Source organism: Melanerpes formicivorus, unplaced genomic scaffold (genome assembly GCF_026170545.1).
Source record: "Melanerpes formicivorus ecotype bairdi unplaced genomic scaffold, bMelFor1.0.p_v2 SCAF_13, whole genome shotgun sequence".
NCBI classification, from domain to species: domain Eukaryota; kingdom Metazoa; phylum Chordata; class Aves; order Piciformes; family Picidae; genus Melanerpes; species Melanerpes formicivorus.
This window is the reverse complement of record NW_027142365.1, coordinates 10,022,931-10,048,807: the sequence shown is the minus strand read 5'-3', so window position 1 is coordinate 10,048,807 and position 25,877 is coordinate 10,022,931. Positions and strand designations below refer to the sequence as shown.

The 25,877-nt window shown below is 38.7% G+C and overlaps 1 protein-coding gene across 3 annotated transcripts; it reads right to left on the bottom strand.

The window, feature by feature from the left end:
- Positions 1–1,106: 1,106 nt before the first annotated feature.
- DYNC2I1 (dynein 2 intermediate chain 1) lies at positions 1,107–24,212 on the bottom strand. 3 transcript variants are annotated; one of them, XM_068146026.1, is made up of 24 exons: positions 24,045–24,212; positions 22,604–22,657; positions 20,530–20,956; positions 19,931–19,986; positions 19,011–19,322; positions 18,483–18,541; positions 16,983–17,043; positions 16,152–16,229; positions 15,242–15,440; positions 14,108–14,210; positions 12,615–12,744; positions 12,025–12,136; positions 11,606–11,700; positions 11,157–11,286; positions 10,093–10,265; positions 9,104–9,266; positions 7,872–7,985; positions 6,793–6,854; positions 5,714–5,765; positions 5,235–5,295; positions 4,891–4,987; positions 4,500–4,631; positions 3,066–3,289; positions 1,107–1,554 (listed from the first exon to the last, which is right to left on the bottom strand). In XM_068146026.1, exons 1-24 carry the CDS (start codon positions 24,057–24,059, stop codon positions 1,383–1,385), a joined length of 3,081 nt encoding a protein of 1,026 aa, XP_068002127.1. In that variant the 5' UTR covers positions 24,060–24,212; the 3' UTR covers positions 1,107–1,382. The 3 variants fall into 3 exon arrangements, with proteins under 3 accessions (XP_068002127.1, XP_068002128.1, XP_068002129.1); XM_068146027.1 differs by having other exon boundaries at positions 16,983–17,040; positions 24,045–24,211; XM_068146028.1 differs by lacking the exons at positions 22,604–22,657; positions 24,045–24,212 and adding an exon at positions 21,632–21,824.
- Between the last annotated feature and the right edge of the window lie 1,665 nt (positions 24,213–25,877).

Sequence of the window (25,877 nt, the reverse complement as noted above, 5' to 3'; positions counted from 1 at the left end):
AGGACGGCAACAGGTTCATCCCTGAGGTGATGTTTATATAGAGGCACTACGTTACTGCTGTGACTTGGCGCCACCGTGTGGCCACTTTGAGTTTGCTCGATTTAAGTAACAATTTACAAAGCAATGATTGCAACTGGCGAATTAGAATTTACAAATTCTTTCCATCTGGTTCAGAAGGAGATGGTCTATACCTTAAAAATATATATATATCTATATACACAAAATTCTGAACACATTATTTTCCAGTTGTCCCTTTTTTCCCCCCAAATCCCTGCTCACTCATGGTTTTCTTTACTTTTAAATGGAAAGGTGTCAGGTAGCAAAGTTAAAGATATTTTCAGTGCTTGGTCTGGGTACCAATGTCATCAACAGCATACAAAAATTAGTATCATACTGTAGACAACTATACTGCTCCTCACTACAAGAGCTGTGGAAATTATCTGCAGGGTTAAACAAATCAGCATTTTCTGGTTTGTTTCAGAAATTCCAAAGGATTTAGAATGTCAGTAAATCTCTCAAGCACATTGTTTACATAGTTTGAGCCAAACAGGCAGTGCACATAGCAGGAGAGCTTGAGTAAGTCAGGTATTCCTTTTGCAAAGTTTCAGGGTGAAAACCAGAAGTAAGATAGCTAGCGACAGGAAATGAGGGAAGGGTTTTAAGCTGAGGGAGAGTAGGTTTAGACTGGGTGGGTCTTAGAAGAAGTTCTTCAGTACAAGGATGGTGAGACTCTGGAATAGGCTGCCCAGGGAGGTTGTGGATGCCTCCTCTCTGGGAGTGTTCAAGGCCAGGTTGAATGAGGCCTTGAGCAGCCAAGTCTATTTAGAGGCATCCATGCCCATGGCAGGGAGTTTGGAATAGATTATCTCTGAGGCCCCTTCCAACCTAAGGCATTCTATGATTCTGTGTAAATGTAAATTTGGATTCTGATATGTTTGATAATGCTTTAAGGTAGATACAAGAAAGCCTTACCAAGTGTTAGTATGTAAAAGGCCCAGAGAGAAATCTCCATACATTCAGGTTCCCTGCATAAAGGCACAACTTTATGCTGACCAGACAGAGGACTGCTATCACTTACTGCAGAACAGAAGAAAGAAACAGGAGTCTAATTTATAGCAATATATTTTCAGTATTTTTTAAAAAAATATATACATCTAGAACACATTCAGTAATGAAATGCAGTTCAGCCTCCTCTTCATTATAACAATACTAAAATTGGTTCTGTCATTTTAAAGGTAAAATATAGACCTGAAATACTGTATTGATAGTCTGTAAAATACATGAAAGTTACACACCAATCCAAATGACAAATCTTCTAATTGCAGTGGCAAAGGATCTAAGTATTTTGCCCTAACTTGTACACCCAGGCAGATGCACTGCTTCTAAAGAGCCTGCAATAAAACCAGATGAAGCTTTTCAGATTCATCAGGCTGAGGTAATGCCCACTTCTTCTTTATGTACTGAATGTCAATCTGTCCAGATTCTTTGGCCAGCACAATGCCCAGCAATCCATTTGTTTTTTCTGGTTCTCCCAGTAGAGTCATACTCACAATGCTGAAAACAACAGAGCAGAGGAATTTTTTAATAGAGGGCAACTCAACAATAAATGGTGTTTTCAAATGTTTTTAGCAGGCTATAGTTAACTGAATGATTCCTTTTATCAGCTCACCACAGTTTACTATTTCTCACAGTTTCAAACCCCAGCATGCTCTAATTTTTCACCAGTTTATTGTAAATATAACAGGCAATTCCTCCCCTGTTCAGAGATTCAATCATCGATTTCTACTCCTGACTTAAATATTATTTCAAACATGTAAATCTTAACTCTGTTTCATGGTATTTTCCAGTGCAGAGTAAAAGCTTTTTAAAAAGGCCTTATTTTCTCCTAAAATTAGCAGCACTTTGCTGCAGTTTACAAGGGAAAAGTTTTAGTAAGAAGGATATCAACCAACTGTGTCCAGTTCTGGGGCCCTCAGTTTAAGAAGGACATCAGAACACTTGAGCGTGTCCAGAGAAGGGCAACAAGGCTGGGGAGAGGCCTTGAGCACAGCCCTGTGAGGAGAGGCTGAGGGAGCTGGGATTGTTTAGCCTGGAGAAGAGGAGGCTCAGGGGTGACCTCATTGCTGTCTACAACTACCTGAAAGGTGGTTGTAGCCAGGAAGGGGTTGGTCTCTTCTCCCAGGCAACCAGCACCAGAACAAGGGGACACAGTCTCAAGCTGCGCCAGGGGAGGTTTAGACTCGAGGTGAGGAGAAAGTTCTTCACCAAGCGAGTCATTCGTCATTGGAATGTGCTGCCCAGGGAGGTGGTGGAGTCACTGTCCCTGGAGGTGTTCAAGAGGAGATTGGACGTGGCACTTGGTGCCATGGTCTAGTCATGGGGTCTGTGTTGATAGGTTGGACTCGATGATCCTCGAGGTCTCTTCCAACCTTAGTTATACTGTGATACTGTGAAGACTAACTTAAGTCTAGGGAAGACAGCTTCCCAGTAGGGAAGTGAAAAGGAATCCTCAAGACTGTAATCCAGAAGGGTCACATTTCTACACTGACTGAGCAGTATTGTGAGACTACCCTGATCTTAGTTCTGGTGAACATGTGCTAGCTAAAAACATTGTTTGTGACAATGAACAGAATATATTTCTGGATACTGCTAACTATACTCTTCATTAAAATGCTGCCCAGCATCTTCCCTATTTTAGAGGTTGATCCTGATCCAGCAAAGCTGGTTTTGAACTCGATGTGATTTTAGTGGGAACAAAATATTTCTCTTCATAGAAACAGCAACTGCTCCACATACAGACACCTGCCCCATCTGATAACACTATACCTAACTTCTATTTATACTAACCTTATTTCTCCTTTATCAGACTGTATAAAATAATGCAGAAGCATAAACTAAAACTTAGCTCACTATAATCTATTTTCACACACCCAGCAGTTTAAAGAATACAGTTAGAAAAGCAAATTCTTAGAACATCTGAAGTCAAGCAAACAACCCCATCCAAATTTAGATGACAATAATAATAGTAATATTTTGTTTAAAAGAGAGTGATGTGAGACACTTACTTCTCTGATGGAAAAGTCTGCTTTGCCACAGGCAACAGATCATTTTCCAGAAGGTCCCAAATGTAAATATTAGATGATGCATCCAGGACAAAAAACACAGCAGGTCTGGTTAAAGCCCACTGCAGGGCAATGATTGCCTGGCCATTTGTGCTGTCATTCCACTGCATGAGTGGATGCTCCGATGTCATTTGGTGTAATCTAATGCTCCCATCTGAACAGCCAACCTGTATCAGATTAAAAAAGGAAACACTTCCTGGGGACAAAACAGGCTAGGCAAGATTTAAAAACTGCCATTTGATTCTTGAGAATACCAAGCACATTAATGAAAACACTGGTCTGACTCAAGGGGCACATCTCTCTTGTATCTCACCCTGTGGACTATTGGAATTTTTACTTCTGTTCTCATTCCGAGTTCAAAAGAAGTCCTTCTGTACTGAGCATACTAGAGTAATCTAATCTCATCTAACCCTGGGTTGATGTCTTAATTTCCTATTTAAAAAGAAAAAAAAAGTTCTGAACTATCAGCTTTACTAATGCTATGATCCAGCACAACCTGACTGTAGGCTGAACTGAGGCAAGGTCAGAGCCTACAGATAATTCAGATGGCTACTTAGTGACATACATGATCTGCAAAACCAGGAGTAGCTTTCAGTGGGACAGGCTGTGCTTAACAGTAAAGTTGACAGGAAAGTGATTCATGATGAACAACTAAATCCAAAGACAGGCAGGTATCACTGCTTTCAGATATCTTCTTCCAACCTTTGTCCTGCCTAGTATAACACCCACAAGTTTGCTCTAACTCAAATGCAAAAGAAATTATGCTATGAAAATATAAAGTATCTTATTCTTACTGCCAAGGAACACCCCTACAATAGGAAGATTTCCAAGAATTTGGCAATTATGATGACTTTTTACCATGACTCTGCAAATTGTGCTTACATCTAATAAAACTGCAGATACAATCATGCAGAAGTCAGTATCACTCTAAATAAATGCACCTGGGAAAAAGAGTATCCACATAAGGAAAAGAAAAAGTTCTGAGTGTGTAAAGGTGACACAAAACATCCACGTTGTTACCAAATATATTCATTTCATACCTTAAGAAATTCCCACCAAGCCATGTCAATCATGGCAAAATTAGAAAGAAAGCATTTTTAAGAGAGCATCAAGAACAAATAAATGCAAAGATAGGCAGAGGTGAGACACAGCTGTGGCTTCTCTAGCAGCTGAAGAGCTGAATTTCAGTAAAAATAAAGAGTATAGTCAGGAGGCTGAAGTGAGAATGTCATTTGTCTCTGTGAGCACCTTCCATGGCAGACTGGAATTTGTGAGGTAAAGCAACTGCCACACCTAGTTAAACACAGCAAATCTGAAATCCTTCCTCAGCAAGTGGTTAAGATACAAAACTTGTATTATAGTAAACAGTTTCCATACCAGAAATAGTGGTTTTCCAAAAGGGGAGAAATCAATGGCATTGATGCTTATTGATCTCAGTCCACTTTCCTGAGGTCTAAATAGCTTTGGAAAAACTTTAAAATCATCTCTTGTACCATGGCCTACCAGCCCCTAGGAATATAAAGAAAACAAATTCAACAAAGCACAACAAAATTTGAATTATCATTATTAGAAGAAAATAAGAAACAATTCTCAGAGCTGCTACCTTTAGAGATCCTTAATAGCTAACATATTTTAATAGCTAATGGATTTTAATGGATTGCCTCAAATTAAAAGTTTTCTATACAGTCTACTGGTAAAATGAAAAGTAAATGGGGCACCTTCCAGAACCAAAAATAAGGAATGAGATTAATTTCAGTACTTTACTCACAATGTTTGTTCCGACAATGAAATGATTAGGATTAGAAGGCAGGAATTTAACCACCAGTGTCTGGGGTAGTCTCTGGCGCACATCCTTTGGGAAGAGGCTGAGAAAAACATAAAGGTAAAAGAGGACATAAGTACAGGAAGAGGTCTCCTAAAGCTATGCAAGTACGTACAGAAACTTTTGACCTAAACTGTCTAGGACTAACTCCAGGAAAAAGTGTACATTTAAAAAGCTCCAAACAACTAATGAAAGTATTGTTACATATAACTTACACAACAGTAAATTAATAAAGCATAGGACAAATTAGCTATGTGAGACACACATGTCAAATGCTCCTATTTTCTTACCTGTTACTCAGTTGCATAGTAGAGCTATGCACTAACTTCACTTTCCCTCCAGGAATTAAACCTAAAATTATATTAAATTATTATTAAATTGATTTAAATACCTTGCATTAAGAAAGTACTATCATCAAATGAAAACCTAAGCTAGTAACTTAAAGGGTATTTAATAATTAAAGTGTTTATTGTAGAAGCAGCTTTTGAGAGTGTAGGTTTAGACTGGATCTTAGGAAGAGGTTCTTCAGTATAAGGGTGGTAAGACACTGGAATAGGTTGCCCAGGGAGGCTGCGGATGCCTCCTCCCTGGGGTTGTTCAAGGCCAGGATGAGGTCCCTGCCCAAGGCAGGGAGGTTGCAGTAGATGATCTCTAAGGTCTCTTCCAACCTAAGCCATTTTAAAACTACTTTTGCCTTCACTGATTCTTCTTCTGTCTTCTAAAGTCACTTCAAAACTCAAGCACTTTATTCTACCTCTAATATACTCACCTAAATCAGTCTGTGAACCAGCTAAATCCACTTTTTGTAATTCAACAACTACCTGAAAAGTCAATATTTAACATTAATAAAGCAGTAACATTTTAGGAGACTGAAGTTTTTTAACTACTTGCAAAAATGTATGACTCAGCTCTAAAGGAGCCTTCAGATAAGTAGGTCTAACATTGTGATCATTGCAGGTAGATTCTTTGTGCCCTGTCAATGTCTGCAATGCTAAAAATAGCTTCACACGCCTGCTGGATGTTTCCTGCTGGGAAGCAGAACGTGGGAATTTGCACTCTACTAGTTGGCATCTTGTTGATTTGGTTGGTCACAAAAGAAACCCTAACTCACCAACGAAGGACTTGTGTGTTTTTCACTACTGAAGACGTACAAAGGCTATGTCATTTGTCCTCAATCGGTTGGTACTCAAGTTACTTAGAGCTTTAAGAGACTTAACTAGTGATACAGGATAGAAATACTTTTAGCCCCTTCTTATTCCTGAACCATTCAGTTCTTCAGGCAACACCAATTCAGAAATAAACAACAGGTTCAGCAGCTGAGGCAAAGCTGCATCAGAAAAAAAGATGGAAAACGTCTGCTAGAAGGAAGAGTTGTCAGGACAATAATTAAGAGCACCAGACCTGGTGCCCACCTGACCATCATATTTTAGGCAGGGTGATCTTATCAATAGAATTTCCCATTTTGCCTCTTGAACATTTGTTACATAAATTATGCCATTTCCCACATACAATTGGTAGTCTCTGACACCATTGTGATTCAAGTAAAATAAGGTAGGTGGATGAAGGTCGACTGAGATCTATTATTCAGGTAAAAGAAATATGTGAACATATTCCTGTGAAGCAGAACTACTGATTGCCTGTTTTCATGATTCCATGTACCTGTGAATACTTTTGCTTAAGGATAACATAACTGCACTATAGGAGAATTCCAACAGAATGGGCAGTGTTGCTGTACTTTTGAGGGAGGAAATTCTCATAATAAACCCTGGATTTGGGTTGCCCTACTTCAAGGAGTATTTTATTATTCCAAAACAGGATACTTTTTCTTTTTGCACATGTATTACTCACCCACATATTGAGGATTCCATTTTCATCCATTGAGGCTATCTGAAAGGGAGGGACTGACATTTCTGTGGAAGGAATAGTAACAATTTACAATCACACACTGACCTTCATCCTGAACAGTATCAAAGGACTTGAAACATTTATTAGCTTAAGGCTTCTCCAAAGCTTCCATGATTATCTCAGATACATAAAAAGTCAAAGTGTCCTAATTGTATCAAAGACAAACACATGAAACAAACTTTATAGAGAAAGTGGCAAAAACACTGGAAGAGGCTTCTTAGAGATGTGGTCAATGCCTCAAGCCTGTCAGTGTTTCAGAGGCATTTGAAAAATGCCCTTCACACCATGCTTTAATCTTTGGTCAGCCCTGAACTGGGCAGGCAGTTGGCCTAGATGATTGCTGCAGATCACTTCCATCTGAAATAGTCTATTCTATCCCTCTATTCTGTTGTGTTCAGTTTGTCCTGATCTCTGTCTGCATCGTTTCAAATGTCTGGATTCTGCATGGGCTTTGGAACAGAACAGAAATAGGTGCAACAGATGAAATCTTGTTAAGCCTGCAATATGCAGCAAATTTCTCTGGACTAATCTGATTTCAGAGTGAAAATGGAAGCACATTTTGGGCACGACCATCAAAGTTTCTTTGCAAAGATCAGTCATTGAAAAAAATTAGGCAAAAGGCACAGGAAGAACCAGCATGAACAGTCTCCCATTTAAAGGGCTTTCAGCTACAAGAAAGTTGCTCTACTGGCTCAATTAGGGCTTTTTCTTTTGGACATTATAGAAGGACTAAGACTTCTCCAAAGGCAGTTTTTGAATGATAATTGTCTTAATCATTGAAGAAAAAAATACTGTCTGGAAAACAGACATTATAACAATTATGTGTCCATATCTGATGGGAAGCTGCACTGGATGAATGTTAAATGTAAACAAGAGTAGAAAATAAACATGAATGGTTTGGTCAGTTGACACTACAGACAACTTCAGAGCAGAACAGAATTATAAAGTGGATTTTTGCTGTCTTTATTTCACTAGATACTTAAAGATATATGTATTGATGCTTTGAAGAGCAGCTTACATACCCTCCTGATAAGAGAGACTGGAAAGCCCATAATTATGATCAGTGTAGAGAGAGGTTGAGACAGGTTCCACTGCCAGTATAGGAGAGGTGTGGTTTACTGAGTTTAGAATGCCATCTGTAATTAAAGATAATGAAAGTTAAAACAATTAATTCCAACAAAAACCAACAACTTTTCAGCTTATGGAAGAATGATGACCACAAAGAAGTTATAGCAAACAATTAACTTCATAAAGAATTACTTTGTAGAAGTCTTAAATACACAGCTGCAAACTGTTTCCTAAATTAACAAAATGCTACTAGATAAATCAGTGTTTCACTACTTGTATGTACTTCTCATTGTCCAAATGACTGCTGCCCCATTTATGCCACTGTAGCAGATATTTCATTAAAATCTGTCATTTCAGTGTTACCATGGAAACAATTTAATTTATTTCAGGCTCCACAAACAACAGAGGTTGAAATAAATCACTCCTTACTACACAAAAGACAAAAATGAAGAAAAATTACTCCTAATGAGAAAGTAACTACCCTGAAACAAACACCACAAAAATTACCCTTTAGAATCATGGAATCAATAAGGTTGGAAAAGACCTCAGAGATCATCAAGTCCAACCTGTCACCCAACACCTCATGACTAACTAAACCATGGCTTCAAGTGCCACATCCAATCCTTTCTTGAACACCTCCAGGGATGGTGACTCCACCACCTCCCTGGGCAGCACATTCCAATGGCCAATTACTCTTTCTGGGAAGAACTTTCTCACCTCCAGCCTAAACTTAATAACATTTTAATACAATTAAACATTTAATAACATTTTAAAACAAATGTTTATTTGGAGCAACTCCAATATGCATTCTTTGACAGGTATTCTTGATTTCTGGACTTGCCCTGTGCACTGAACTTAATCTCAGTTAAGTCTAAAGGCATAAAGCCTCCTAAGTACACAGCATTAAAACCTGCTTGCTTATGTAAGCAACTACATGAAACTGTATGTATATGTTTGGCTACTAGCAACAGAAAACCAAGCATCTCTAGTTTGCTAAAACCATTAAAAGTTTATCAACAACAACTAATGGTGGCCTTTACAGGGCTACTTTACAACAATTTTTACTAGACTAAATATTATCTCTGAACTGATGAAAACTAAAACAGACAGACTGTTCTTAGAAGAATGAGCAATGGAATTGCTTCACTGCCCATAAAATGACTAATGAGAATGTAGAGATACTAACCAGTGGAAAATGTTGGAACTCTAAATGCCCAGTCATTTTCACTCATCATCACATGAGGATGCATTCTTGAGTCTTCTCGAAGATCCCACACCAACAATGAACCATCTACCGTTCCAGCAAAAACTAATGGTGTTTTACTGGGACTAAAACAGCAACATACCACCTGTTACACATAAAAAGATGCATGGTTGATGTTATTCCAAAGGCCAATGATTTGGTAAACCTGAAATATGTTTGCTCTTCCTAGGTATGCAAATCCAGAAAAGGCAGCTTACAGGTGTTTGCAGGAGAAGGACAATTTATTTAAAAGGGAAGCAGGATACAAGACTCTCAGACAATTGTAGTGTAATATGCATCTACTGCCACAAAGCTGAGGGCAGTGATTCAGCTGTAAGATAGAGATGAATAGGGAAGCCCTAACACCATCTCGGCCAGCTGTTTTACTTCCATTCACTCTTCAACCATGAAATGGAGTCAAAGTTTAAAAACAATGAAACACCATGACCATCACTACACCAGTCCTGGAGCACAAAGTGGAATGAGAATGTTTGTCTCATGTATCACAGTATCACTAAGGTTGGAAGAGACCTTGAGGATCATCGAGTCCAACCTATCAACACAGACCCCATGACTAGAACATGGCACCAAGTGCCACGTCCAATCCCCTCTTGAACACCTCCAGGGACGGCGACTCCACCACCTCCCTGGGCAGCACATTCCAATGATGAATGACTCGCTCAGTGAAGAACTTCCTCCTCACCTCGAGTCTAAACCTCCCCTGGCACAGCTTGAGACTGTGTCCCCTTGTTCTGGTGCTGGTTGCCTGGGAGAAGAGACCAACCCCCTCCCGGCTACAACCACCTTTCAGGTAGTTGTAGAGGGCAATGAGGTCTCCCTCCAATGTGCTTCTCAGAAGACCTATCTTGCAGGCACACACATAGCAACACCATTTATTCAACGGGCAAATATACAACGTTGGTAAAACATACCTCTGAGTCACATATTAGAACTTTCTGTGGACTGGAGGGCTGCCAGATGTTCCAAACACATATGATGCTCTTTCTGTTCAGTAAATCAACACCTGCCTTCTCAGGTAATCCATGAACAGAAAGTAGTGTCTGCCTCTGCACCTGAGAGCCACACAGGCAGGATATTCTTCGGGCTAAAGGATTTTTTTAAAAGAATCCAGATGCAAAAGCAGTAAATAAATAAATAAACTCATTGCATATGAAAAAGCATATTCAGCTGCTATAGCAACAACCACAGAAACTAAGATGTAACTATGCAGAACATTTCTATTAACAGTCTGTTGCTTTTGACACTATACAAGAAAAGGGAAAGGACCAGAGAAGGAATCCAAAAAATTAAAAGTATGTAGAAGGCAAAAAAGGAAGAGATCAAGGAAGTTAATAGAAAAGTTGTGCTGGGCATAAACAAGTCAATCTGATCTGACATCAGTATATACTCAGAAAATAAAACTAAGTCTCAAGCAGGAAACAGCACAGGCCAGGGTTCTTCCAGTTCATCTCATGTGTTCAGGTTAGAATACACATGGGTTTGTGTTTTAATATATCTTCCTAACATAATTGCAGATGCCTTCTTTTTAATTTCAGTTTTCACCTCAACATCTACTGTTTGTATGGGGAAAGTATAACAACTGTTCAAATATATCAGGCTACATTCTCCCTGCTCAATAACCTTGCTTTATTTGCAATTTTGGCCCTACTGCCAGCACAAAGAGCTCAAACAGAATTAGACCCCTTGGGACAGCTTTCAACTACAGGAGCAAGAAATTACATCCAGAGAATCCCTATATCAAGCTAATTGCTGGCTAGATTTCTGGTTTATAGCAGCTCTGATGCTCCCTATGTGAAACCAATCTGTGCAGAGTTATAGCAAGATTAGTGCAATTAAAAGAAAAGTGGGCTCTACATCATCTATATATCCTGATATGTGCTGTTTGCACTTCAGACATGACAAAGAGCACTGTATTTTGCATAAGGAAGAATAGTTCACACTGTATACTAGAAGGTGTAGAATAAAGTTCCCTTACCATGGAGGAATGGCTGATTAGTATTTAACTGGAAACAGCTGTCACTAATAGACAGACTGGTTTGTTGAGATCTTAGTTTCCACCCGGGTTCTGTTGCAACTTGATCTTCCTCTAGCAAAACAGCAATCACCTTTCAAACATAATTACATTCATAGAAGTAAAAAGGTGGTCTTATCTTTTAGCTTTGCTATCTGCAGCTTTCTAAAGCATGTGGATTAATTAAATAAACCATTATCAACTCTCCTATTAATGTCATATCTTTGCAAATACAGCTTTACAGACATCAAAGTTGTACAGCTCTGATTCCATTCCTTTGCAGAGATGAAGCTCACTGATAATGAGTACTATTGGAGTAATTTATTTAAATCAGTCAGAACAGGTACTGTAAGTGATCTATGACACTGTGTATTTATGCATGTTACTCAGAAGGGATATCAAGCACAAGGTACCTGGCAAGCAGACTGGAGGAAATTTGCTAATCTTTGCGAATCAATTTTAGGTGTTAGAGTTCCATTCGCTGGCATATCCTGGCTGTCCATGGAACCTAAGAGAGAACAAAAACCAAAATCAAACTTGAAGCTTCAAAAGGGAGTAATGTAAGAAAAACATAAGATCAATGTCATTTTTAAGCAAGAGTGGCAGGAATCAACCTCTCTTCAACAGAACAAGACCTGCCAATGGAAACAGCAATCCAGAAGTAAGAAACGGTTTCTGCCCCTTATTCTCCACCCTCTCCACAAGGGCATTCAGAGTGCCTTTCACAGTTTGTTATCAATCCTGCCTGGCACATTACAAATTCTGAGAACTGAAGGGTATAAAAGTTTACATGCATATATCCATAAATGAGTATGATTAAAGTGCTCCTCACCTCCAGACACAAGGGCACCTTCTCCTGGATGCTGTGTCCATTTCTCCAGGGTCTCAACTTCCTCAGTCTGAATGTCTCTCTCAAGATTGTCCTCATTACACTGAACATAGGCCTAAAATAGAAAGATGAAGTGATCAATGTATGGGTGACACACCTACAAATGACAGCTGTTTGTAAGTTGAGTTTGTAAGCATACTGACACAGTGTCACTATTTTGTGCACGTGCATTTTACCACATTGCACACAAGAATGCCAAACCTACTGCAAAAACACAGAATGTCTTACATGATGCATAAACACTAAACCAAGAATACTTGGGACAGTGAATCACACACATACAGAAAGCCCTTTAGAAAATGGGGAAGGAACACAAGAGAATTCTCTTGTAACACAGAAAAGAAATGGCCTGTTTGACCACAACATTTTTGTATCGCTGCTTTATGGTAATTAACGCTTAGAGATAGAAATTACCCGTTTATTACTTTAGTGTTTTATTAGCTTCAGTAACCTTCTTGTGTAAGGATGATGATTTTCCAGAACAAGAATCAGCACTTTCAGGATTTAAATCTTACTACATATTTGCTACCCACCTGTTTAGTGTTCATTTTCCCATAATTCCTGATGTACATGTCGTACTCATTGACGGGAGGCAAATCCAACAAAGGAAAACTGACTGAGAAGTCCAGATCAATTAGTGGGAGAAGTTCTGAACACCGTTTTCTTTAGAATGAATTACAAGAGAGAAACACAAAAATGGTTAAGACCAAGTATTTGATATTTCAAGAGATAAACAGCCCTTTTTGGTACAGCAACAGAGAACTAACAATCCACTGACTGAAGCTGTAGCAAAATTAATTGCAAAATAAAAACATATCAATAGAAGTTAAGAAGGGCTGGTAGTGATAGGACAAGCTGCAATGGTTTGAAACTGGAGCAGGGTAGATATAGGTTGGACATAAGAATTTCTTTACAATGAGAGTGGTAAAATACTGGAACAAGTTGCCTAGGTGTGTGGTTGAAACCCCCTCCCTGGAGACATTCAAGATCAGACTCCGTGTGGCCCTGGGCAGCCTGCTCTAGTTGGGTGTCCCTGCTTACTGCAGGGGAGTTGGACAAGAGAACATTTGAGGGTCCCTTCCAACCCAATGCAATCTGTGAATATGAGTTTGTAGCAATTCCATAGCTAAACAGTCTTAGAGATCCCCATTCTAGTTGCGTTTCTTCTCAGGAAGACAGTCCTTGAAAACGGGAAAGACAGACAACATGAGCTGGAATTTCTCTTCCAAACTTTTAGGCTGGATTTTTCTTTATGCATAAGGACAGTTTCCACATTCTTTTCCTGCTTGATGACATCTATTGAATTTTCTTATCAATATTTTATTTTTACTTCTTAATACACCACCCCCTCACAAACACTGTGGGCACAGATTGCTGAGCTCCAATTCAAACGTAGGAAAGTTGCTTCCTAGTTACAAACCTTAATAATACATGTAGACAAATCTTAAAATAAACTAACAAGCCTCATATTAAAACTCACAACTCCAAAGTGCCACAGCTTATTTATGGGACCCTTTCAGTCTATTTCTGACAGTGATGTAATATCACACCAAAACATTCCACAACTCCTTTCTCTTTCCATTGAAATGCCAGTTATCTTCACAGGTACACAAAGTCTTATACATAGTCATAATCAGTCACAGCACATAATCAGTAGAGACTGACAAAACCTTTTCAGAAGGCAATTCAGCTTCAAGAAATTACAGTTCTGCTGAGCCCTGAACACAGCTATAAGGCTTGCCCTTTAGTACTGTAAGCCAGTGTCTAATCAAGTGACTGAAGAATCATACAAAGAAATTACAATCCAGGGGCAACTCAGTCTGTAATAAAATGATACACATAAATTGTTAGAAAATAACATGCAGCAAAGGCTGTAATATATTTCCTTAAGAACTAATTGTCTTGCAAAATAGTATTTGATTCTAAAAGCCTCAAGTTTATAAACTCCACATATTTCAAATACAATTAAAAAAATATGCCTCTCACATAGTTGCCATTTGGGGTGGATTATTTAAAGTATACTTACTTCTGCTTACTAGCCATAATTCGGCTACTTTGTCGTTGATTTGCCATTTGAAAATCCATTAATATCCCACAAAAAGAGTTTCTGACAGAGGGGTATTGCCTTTCTGTGATGTTATAAAACATTGTTAGTGTTATCATGCACACTTTACAGTGCATTAAAACTTAAAGCAGTAAAACCAACATATTTGTTACAACACAGCTACTAGGAGCTACTAACAGCAAATCATACAACATGCTTTAGCAGAGTTATCATTAAAGTGAGCTTCTTAACTTCAGTAACAGGCCAGCATTGCCCACTTATTATGGTCCAAACGACTGACTATTGTCATCTTTATTATGGAAGACATGCACCTACCACTAGCAGGACCCTTGTTCCCTTCTGCACAATAAAACACTCTATGGTCAATTCTAAACATCACATCCAATTCATACAGACTACACTGTGTGTCTGCCACACCTCTAAATAAGAATACATCACTATATCTAGTGGAGAGCCTCATCAAACCAACCTTCCCTGATGCCTTTGGATGAATAAACAAAACCCTGAAAGCTGATGCATTAAAAGCCACATTTGGCAGAAGAAATACAGTATCTGATGTCATAAGTCTATCTGGCACTGTCAGATATCAGATCAAGAAAACACAGAATACAGAAAATCAGAATACAAAAACACAGTTCAGAAAAACTCTGCATTTTAAAAGTGATATAGAACTATATATTTAAGTAGTATCAGTATGTCTCTTGCCTTCCCACCTAGAGTGGGAAGGTGGGAAGTGGCTTGGACTTTGCTTAAACGAAAAAGGCAAGTTAATGTCACCGGAAGCCCCAGGCTGTTCTAGCGCTCCTCCAGTTTTCGAACTCCAGACTCTTATATCCTCCTTTTAACCAAATTAAGACATACTAAATGTCAGTCTGTAAATTTTCATACTTCACATTTTAAATGATTAGTAATGCCTCTGAATCATTCTTCAGCAATGTAAAAGTTACAGCACTTACCCTCAAACCTAAGTGACTCATCCAGAGGACCAGAATTCTGCCTCTAGGCAGACGGCTAGAAAAAGTGGGCTGTTTACTCCTAAGTTGTATGTGCTATTCATACCTTTAATACAAAAAAGACTGGTATCTAATTGCATACCCATGGTTGGTTTCTCTTTTTCATTTTCAGTTTTTTTTGGCAGTGAGGTACCAACTCTATCATTTTCTGCACTAATTGCTCTTTGAATTTCTTCAATTTCTGATGTTCTGGACAAAGGAATCTCTCTTGGGTTTTCTTCTGCATCTCCTTCTTCATCACTGTTGCCTTCATCATCATCATCAAAATCGTCTTCATAATCCTTTAAAAGTAAACAGGAGCTTTAATAATTAATAAACATGGATTATAGATGTATAATATCTTTTCAAGATACTTTCAAGATGACAAAAAGAAAATTCTCATACAGATGCCTGTAAATCCTCTGACTGAAAGGCATTTTTAAAATAACTTTTTGACAAGAAGAAAATGGCATGTCTTGATTATGCAGTAATTTTCATCAAGAGAAGACAATCCCAAAAATAGCTTCCTTTTCTCTTTTTTAAATGTCTTCAAATAGGAACTATATGTTAAGTGAATTATATGTTCTTTAAAATGACAGCATTCAGTGGCATAAATGCATCATAAATGTATGAAGTTGTTTATTTGGTATTTTGAATCCAAGCTGCCCTTCGAGGACACAGTCTCAAGCTGTGCCAGGGAAGGTTCTGATTGGATGTTAGGAAGAAATTCTACACGGAGAGAGTGATTGCCCATTGGAATGTGCTGCCTGGGGAGGAGGTGGAGTCACCATCATTGGAGGTGCTTAGGAAGAGACTTGATAGGGTGCTTGGTTGCATTGTTTAGTTGATTAAGTTGTTGGATGATGGGTTGGACGTGGTGATCTTGAAGGTCTCTTCCAACCTGGTTTATTCTATTCTATTCTGTTCTAATGACAGGCTCAAATTCACTGAACAAACACTCTCTGTGTTTGTAAGTCCATGAATAAGGCTCATATTTGTATGACTTTACTTACTTCAAAATCATCTTCATAATTTGCTGAAAAGTTATCAGATCCCATGTCAGAATTATAGATGCTTGTATCTTTCTTGTCCTAAATAAGAAAAATAAACAAAACTGTTAAAACAGTCTTACAAAAGAAAAATAAGTCTGCCAAATATTAGTGTAAAGGTAGAGAAATAGTTGTTACTTCTCAGGTATTTGTACATTTTAAAGCAAACATACAAACACTGAAGTTTATAAATATAAATAAAAGTGTATGAACAAGTGATAATTACTGGTTTAAAAAACAACAGAGGAAGACAAAACGAAACTGAAGCCTATCTTGGGAAGACCAACTGTTTACCCACCAGTATTTTTTCCTGGGAAAGACATAAAACCTGCATTCTCAGTTACACTGGGAGACTCAATTGGTTAATAAAATAGTGCAGATGACAGAACCAGGAAAACAGACATGGATACAATAGGAAGATGTTTGCTTTTCCACATAAGTAGTTTCATTAACATTGAAACCTCTACTGTATTTCCAGGTGCAGATGATTTGTAGTCTCTTTGTATTGCATATCTAAACTCTTCCCACTTATTGAGAATTATGTTTTCAAGCATAGAAGATCCTGAAATATAGTTGAATAGATGGCTAACTTCAACACTCATCCAATTTATACAGAATAAATGTATTTTCTAACTGTGTATCCAGGAGATGTTAAGAGGTACCTTATCTTAGAATGTAATTAGATGTGAAGAGGTACCTTATCTTAGAATGTAATTCTATTGAGATACACATCCTAATTGTTATTAATGCCAAGAAAAATGCAACATTCCAAGTTCCAAAACCAAATAGTTTCACCTCTTGATTTGTGTCCTTTTCCTCTTTCTCAATGAGTTTTCCATTATCTTTTACAGTCCTACTGAAAAAGATAACATCAATTGTATTAGAATAGAATAGAATAGAATAGAATAGAATAGAATAGAATAGAATAGAATAGAATAGAATAGAATAGACCAGACCAGATCATACCAGACCAGGTTGGAAGAGACCTTCAAGATCATCGCGTCCAACCCATCAACCAATCCAACCCACCTAATCAACTAAACCATGGCACCTAGCACCCCATCAAGTCTCCTCCTGAACACCTCCAATGATGGTGACTCCACCACCTTCCCAGGCAGCCCATTCCAATGGGCAATCACTCTTTCTGTATAGAACTTCTTCCTAACATCCAGCCTAAACCTCCCCTGGCGCAGCCTGAGGCTGTGTCCTCTTGTTCTGGTACTGGCTGCCTGGGAGAAGAGACCATCATCCGCCTGTCTACAACCTCCCTTCAGTATTTGTTAACTCAGAAAAAACGTACTAGTTTTCTTTTGGTTTTGTTTTCTGGGGATGTTTGTTTGGTTTAGAAAATATTGGCCTTTCTCCCTGAAATGGAAAAAAAAGTACTTGACAATTTCTAATAAACTGAAATATCGCTACAAATACTTTTATAGATATTTGTTTGTGATACAAAATGAAAATGAAACAGTCAAGTGATGAATCAGTCACTGCGACTAAAGTGTTCTGTCCCTTCCTGAAGAAACAGAAGTTAATACCTAGGCAATAGTGGCAATGACTTCACTATGTCAGTCAGTATCCCAGCATGCCAGTCTTCTGTTTAACTAGGAAACTAAACTGGGATTTAAGAGTGAAAATCGTAAGTGACAACATACCTGAAGAGTTATACTTCAGCAAGGTGAGGAATTTCACATGGGTGAGGCATGAAAGAATGCCAAGAGAACTAGACTATATAGACAACTTCTGTAAAATTTTATGTTTTCTAATAAAAAAACTTAGAAAGATCATCCTGAAATTTAACTGATCCTACTGAGGATGACCTGGACACCTTTCCCTTTCACAAACAACATTAAACTTAATTGGTTGATATCTATATATATATAGATACATATAAATAATGTTGTGGCTGCCATTCAGAGTAGGAACTAAACAGAGATATTTAAATTAAAATCAATAATATAAAATAGTCCTCACATGTGGATACATGACTGTATAGTCAATTTCCAGCTTTTATTTCTCCCAAACTAAGTGCAAAGACTGAAAAATATCTCTTGAAAAATAGCTCTTGCTAACCTGGGGTAGAAAAAAAACATAAGGCTACATTTTTATATGAATCTTCTTAGAGAGAAAACAAACACAGATTTTTATTGTTTAATTGCTATGGTATTGTACATAGGGCCTATTGAAAAAAAATTATATTCACCCTAGATATCTGAGATCAAGAATTCATGCTTCTTGTTTTGTTGGTAACTGAATCTTAGTTGATAATAAATATTTTATTTGAATCTCTGAATTTACCTTACATGCTGATGGCTCATTTCTTCTTGAATCTTGTCCTCTTTTTTGTAACCACTGCTCTGTGAATGAAGTCACAATATTCATGTGTTATAAATGCTAGGTGGAGATATGTAGCACTGACATTAAACAGTAAGAAAGGTTCCTAATGAATCATCTCGGAGATGCACTACTTTTTAATCAGTCATTGCTTGCAAGAATTTCTGTGTATGAACTAATGTAAGAATATCTTACAGCTATAGTAAGCAAAGAAAATGAACACCCACATGCTGTACACATAATAAGCACTTCTGAAAACATGAAATATTTGGGAGTGAAGTTTGGCCACATGCCCTTCTGTAACGCATTTCAGAAATTAAATAAAAAGATACATAAGTATTCTCCTTTGCCTAAGAAAAATCTTAAAAGAGTAATTTCTGGCACTTTTATAGCATACCTTCACATTAGTACCTTAAGAACAATGGTTAGAAAATGTTCTGGGCCCCCAAATTAAGCCGTAAGACAATGTTTTAAAGTCTTAACAAAACTAACCTCTAGATCACGCTTCTTTCTTTCATTTTCTCTACTTTTTAATCTCTCATTAGCTTCTGCTGGTTGTCCTTCTCTGTCTCCATGGGAAGATCTCATTTCAGATCTCTTTGACTTATATTTTTCTTCCCAATCCTTTTCATAATGTTTATGACTTCTCTCTTTTCCTGGCCTAGCAGAATGTTCTTTTTTTTCTCTGTGTCTTCTTTCTCTTTCTTTATCCAACTCTTGATCTTCCTGTAACTTGTGTACATGTTCAGATTCGTCAACTTGGTAGGCTAATAATTTGTCAATGCTCTTTTTGCCACCATCATCCTGGTAAGAGATAAATAACATTAAAAAGTTTTCCAAGACCTTTTTATCTTCACAAATTTATCCATTTTTGTCCATTAGAATGATGGGTTTATAAGTATCTAATTTCTTTCTCTCACATGGATGTTCCAGCCATTCTTTTGTGTCTGCTACAATGGCAAGTTTCAAATGATTTTATTTTCTGAGATTCTGGTATTTCCTCTGTGACATTGTGTATTTTGCTACAGAAAATTCTTTGGATTGTGCATTCTTCACACAATGAATGTAGCCTTTGTTTACTAGGTGGTCAAACACAAAACAGGATGTGTCCATACCAATAACCTTGTAAGAAAGGTATAAATAGGAGATGGAAATTTTTGATGTAGCTATACAAAAATAAAGCACCGTTTGATACACAAATTGCATTTTACTTTTACCTTAAAGAAGGAGCAAAGTAGTTCTTCCTTAAAACAGAATGGCTCAGATGTATTTTCTTGTGTGTTTTGTACACTTGTGAAGAACTTACAATTTGTTGGATTTCTTGGGAACTGGAGTCTGATCCAGTTTCTTCATTATTCTACTATTTTATCTTACTCCATTACAACACACTTAATTCCTGTTCATTCTTTTACCTTCTTTTCTGTATGCCTTCTTCTTTCTCGTTCTTCACTTCTTATTTTTTCCTCCTCTAGAAAGCATATGTATAAATGAATGAACAAATTTTATTATACTGATACTCTGTCCATAATTAACTCCATTATGTAGGAAATAATATTTATGTGACCTGTGTTTTAGAGAACGTAAGAGCTTTCTAAAATCTAACTTCATATTCTCCTGAAGTTCTCTCTCCAAAGGTGGTTACTCCTTTTCCTTTCTTAATGAACCCCATTCTCAACTGTAACTTCAGCAGTTACCCTGCAACTTGGGCATTCAAATGGATCACTTAGTAGAGAATGTCTAGGCAGGAAGGGGCTTATCCTCTTCATATCAAATGACCAACAAAACCAGTGACATTTAGCCTCTCTTCAGAGGAAGAGAAGCTAACATCAAAATTTTTGAAAGGACCCAAATAAAACTAGGTTACCACAAGATTCCATAAAGATACACATTTCAGTAGGTACTCAAACCTTCCTGTCTTCATCCTCTCTCTACAGGTGGGGTTATAGTTTTAGATTATTTCTTTCTAGATATCAGATATTTCAAAGTAGAACAGCAGCTTAAAGCAACTTACCAAAATGATGCCTACTTTCTCTTCTTCTGTGATGTTCTTTATCTTTTCCTTCAAACAACTTCAGGTTATTTTGTATATCTGTTTGCTTCATCTCATGTCTTGTATGCATTCTGTCTCGTTCTCTGTTGCTGTCCCTGTCCTTATCTTTTGGAATACTGTATCTCTCCTTCTGTAAACTTGACTCTCGATGCTTATCTTTGTGTCGCTCTTGGCCACCTTCTCTGTGGTGCTCTTTTCCCCTTTCTCTCTCTCTCATTTTATCCCTGTCTCTTTCACTTGACTTAAATCTCTCTCTCATTCTATCCTTACTCTTTCCTCTGTCTCTGTGTTCATGTTTATGAGTGCCTGTGTCATGAACAGACTTCTCTTTGTGCAGTTTTTTTTCTTTGTGCTTTTGGTCTTCATTTTGACTACCTGGTTGTGATGCCTGAAAAAAAATCCAAATAATTAAAAATTAATAAATCTATTTTGATAGAGTATATTGCTGTGGAAAAAAAAAAAAACAACAACAGTGGATTGATAACTATGAATTTGATTTCTCAAACTGTATTAAAATGCTGATATATTTCTAAGTTTGCTTTGTAAAATTACTAACATTGCCTATACTTATTGTAAAAAGATCTAAGAAATTAAATACATGATAAGCTGCATTTTCAATACATTTGAAAATCATTTGGTGAAGCCAGAAAATTTACTGTGGAATTGTGCATTCTGTTTAGTGCTACATTGTAAAATCAACTAAGTGTTTTAAAGGTGCTATATTAGCACATGTAGACAAACTGTGACATCTTCTAAAAGAGGTTACAGATACACTCAATAGCGATTGAGAACTGGGCATCTTGCAGATGCTTTTAGAAGAGATTAGCTTTCACTTGGGACAGAAAGCAGCCTATAAAAAACTGTGAAAGGTTTTGGCCTTGATCCCTTAAGGATCCAACTATTCTTACATTTTTCTGAATTGCAAGAGATTATATTTAGCCTTCCTGAAGCAGAAGCACAATTCCCACAGATTTCACTACACCCATGATTTCAGCTATTTACGGAACAAGCAGAAATTGCTTCAATTACAGTAAATGAGTAAAGTGAATTAAACTTTATCCACCTGTTTCACAGAAATAAAAGTAGTCACATCACTTCTGCTGGTACTAATGTACCCAACTCAAAGTTGTTTGCTTTTAGCCCACATGCAACTAGTGGAAATGTCACCAAATGTCTGAAAAATACAAAATACTTGCACTGCAGTACTGGCATTTAAATAATGGGGGCTTTGAAATGTAATTGATAGAAAGATAGGTAACAGATTAAGAAGTAGGCTGCTTTAGTTTATCAAAGGATTAATAAAGGTCTGGACAGGATACAGAAGAGAAGATACATATTGCAAAATAGCTTTTTAAAGCTAATAAACTAATATGACTACCAATGGTGCAACTGGCTGGAGTCTGAATGCCTATTTGACCAGCAGATAAAGTAATTAATCAGTTTTAAAGTGTATGACAAACAGCATAGATAATAACAAATACAATACATGATAAACGTGTTGGAAAGTGAATAGGCCAGGTTGTATGAGGCTTTGAGTAAGCTGGTCCAGCAGTTGTTCCTGCTTAAGGCAGGGGTTTTGGAAATACATGTTCATTGAAGAGTGTTCCAACTCAAACCATTCTATGATATAAAGCAGAGCTGTAACTTGTGCTTGGATGGACAGCAAATCAGACCCCATCACATGCTGTGTGATTATGACAACAGTATTTTAAACATTTACCTAAGAAATCTCTAGAGCAATCATATATGACTTGTGTAGCTAGAAACAGTCGAGTGGGACAGTCTCTGGACACGCCTGGGAATACAGAGGTTCCAGAACAGTCTATTGTGTCAAGGAAGATCGCAGCTACACATTCAATGGTGCCAATTTAAAGCATCTGGTGTACCAAAAAGCCTTAAAGAGATGTATTATAGATCCTGGATGGGGGAGTGGCTAGTAGAACAAACAATCAACCTTCTACATTTAAACTGTCAATAAATTCCACATCTGTAAGGCAATTTAACATCACAACTAGTAGAGATAAAATCAAGTCACCCTGAGGTGTTTCCTAAGTTCTTCTGATTTCCAGGTATCTTCTTTGGTTCTTTTCTAGAACACAAAAGACAGCAAATCACCAATCAATTTGCATAGAATTGTGAGATCTCCTTTCTGTAGTTTTTAAGGCAGAGTGCTTTATTTTTCACATTTAAATATTTACCTTTCTTATTTCCAGTATAAGCTGCCTATTTGAGAGCCCTTGAATTGGTAAGGAGCATGAGTGATAGATTTGATTTGACAGAAGACAGACACATGGTGTGGCTGTTAGCATGAAAGCTTCAAGGTCTTTGGCAAGTCTTATACCCACATATCAGAAAAATTTAGAACAGTTAAACTTCCCAACACAGTTCATTAACTCACCTCTTTTCAGTGAAGAGGTTATTGATGTATCACTGTTAATGAAATGATACCTGAATGCTTTGAGTGGTTCTAATGTATGACTCCACACACCCTGCCCAGCCACTGTATTCCTTACTCCATTTTCTATTCAGCATGGCCATAAATGAATTAGCTGTAAAATCCAGATTCACACAACAGGAAATGCAATGTGATACTTTGGCTTTTTCAAGTGAATACGTAACACAGTAACCGATGTTTGCACGTCCGTCTGCTTTTTGTTTCCTTTAATGTGTACCTCTACAAACGTTTCATAATTTATGTCATTATGCAAAAGTTATGTAGGTTCCTAAAGAACCAAACCCCAGCAATTAGTGGTTACAGGAATACAAATTATTAAATACACTTTATGTACAGTCTGAAACATTAACAGCTCTGGATATTTTCCCAAACCACCTATCCTCTTCGGTAGAAAGATCCACGGCTGGAATGGCCTCAGTCTTCTGCTAGAGGAACAAGCACCTTCCTTACTATCTCTGCTTGGGTGCTAGTTTCATCTGCATGCTGACAAAATGAGGGAACTTGAGTTGCCCAAGGAGTGCCATGGGGGTTTTCAGTGCCAGCAGAAGAAACACTACGGCTGTTACTTGTCCAGGGAGGTGGTTGAGGCCCCCTCCCTGGAGGTGTTTAAGACCAGGCTGACTGAGGCTCTGGCCAGCCTGATTTAGTATGGGGTGTCCCTGCCCATGGCAGAGGGGCTGGAACTAGATGATCCTTCTGGGCCCTTCCAACCCTGACTGATACTATGATACTACCTTTGTCCCCACAGAAGTCCTGGCTTATTCAACACCAAGGCACACGAGTGGTTTCAGCGAGATGGCACAAAGGCACGAAAGGCTTAAGGGGTCGGGACCTGGGGAAGGCGGAGGGGTGGACGTGCACCGCTGCCACCGGCTCTGGCACCTCCGCAGAGCCCTCCCGGAGCGAGAGGAAGGGGCGAGGCGGAGCGGCCCTTCTCGCGGTGTCGGCAGGAGCCGGGATCGGGCTCCCTCAGACTCGCCCGAGTCCCCAGAGCCGCGGCCGCTTCCGAGCGGTCCCCCACCTTGTCATCCTCCATAGCAGGGGCGGGCGGACCGCCGCGCCGCGTGCCACCGCCACCGGCGGCCTCCGCGCACGAAGGAAACCAAAGCAGTTGCGTCCGGGCCTGCCTAGCAACAGGCGGCCAGGGGGAAGCAGCCGATCAGCCGAGTGACGGATGAGCGACGGATGAGTGCCGGGGCCCGTGGCGGGCGGATGCTGCTGCCGCACGGGGTTGTGGGAAAGGTACGAGATGAGGCTGGGCGGGCATGGACTCACGGGACGTCTGGTCGGAGCGGGGTGGTTTCCCCGTCTCCAGCCCTTTCCTAGCGAGAAGCGATAGTTTGAAATGTTTGCGTGGCAGCAGGAAGGTTTTATTCCTGGAGCTGGTGCCCAAATAGGTTTCCTCAGGCGGAGGGGCCCCGGGAAGAGCGCTGATCCGCGCTAATCCGCCGAGCGCCATCCTGTCAGGCGGGCACGGGGAGCTCCTCTGGGCAGCGTTTAAAGCACGGTGGTTCTGCTGTTCGTTAACGACTTTTTGTGTGCTGAGCATCCCGTGAAACCGTTCCTTTTAGTAAAAGTCATGCACGATCACTGTGGAGGAAACTGAAAGAGTGGTCCACTTAAATCTGCGGTTTACTCGGACGTTAGGTAGAAGCAAGTACGACAAACACCTGTAGACATAAAATTGTTAATAATATTCCCGCAGGAACAAATGCCAGAGCTGTTTTCTGCGAGAAAAAAAGAGTGGCAGCATACCAAACACCAGCGAAATAAACTTGGTGTCAACGGTGATTGCCTGCAGGAAAGGTGTGTGCTATTTTCTTAGCAAATATTTACAACCTATTTACAACCTCTTAGCATCTGCAGTTTAAAAGACCACGTGAAAATTCCTCCAGGCACGTTTAACTTGTTCCTTTTGTTTTTTTCTTTTCAAGAGTGAAAATGCCAAAACTTAATATGCAACTGTTACCACTAATATTAGTAATGTCTGTAGAACTGACTACTGAGGGGGAAAAAAATAAGCAAAGGAAGAGGTATTTTGCATTTGAGAAATATTCTTGTCGTAGTTATAGAATTGCCAGGTTTGGAAGGGACCTCAAGGATCATCTAGTTCCAACCTCCCTGCCATGGGTGGGGACACCTCACACTAGATCAGGTTGCTCAGAGCCCCATCCAGCCTGGCCTTAAAAGCCTCCAGGGATGAGGCTTCCACCACCTCCCCAGGCAACTTGTTCCAGTGTCTCACCACCCTCATGGTGAAGAACTTCATCCTAACATCCAGTCTGAATCTACCCACTTGTAGTTTTGTTCTAGATTTTGTCACACTGACTTCAAAAAGATAAAATTTAACTCCTTATACCTGGCCTTAAATAGCCAGTTGACAAGTATATAAAAAGCCTTGATACAGTTGCCTCTTAGACATATTTCCAGAATAAATTTAAAATGCTGTAAAAATTGCCTAACTGCCTGGACTTTGGAATACTGTCCTTTATCGTGGCCTTTCTGAAGCAAAGGCAAATGAGCAAGCAATTAAGAGGGAAAACAAAACACCCAAAACCTGTAAACCAACCCTCTATATTTATATAACATACCACTGTAAACTGTAAGTTTGACCTTCAAGGGCTAAATTGCATCCACCAAATATAAGCATCTAGAGGTACTAAACTATTTATAAACATTCTTATGAATTCTTTAGGTGTCTTTGGCAGAGCAATTATCTATAGTCATATCTTCTGCACAAATGAAATGTGTTCACAATTCATTTTGGATTAACTCAGAGTGCTCTTTAGTCAAGGTGGTGACTGTTACACGGAACCAGGCATCTGCTTAGTAAAGAACTCTCCACAGAAAGGCT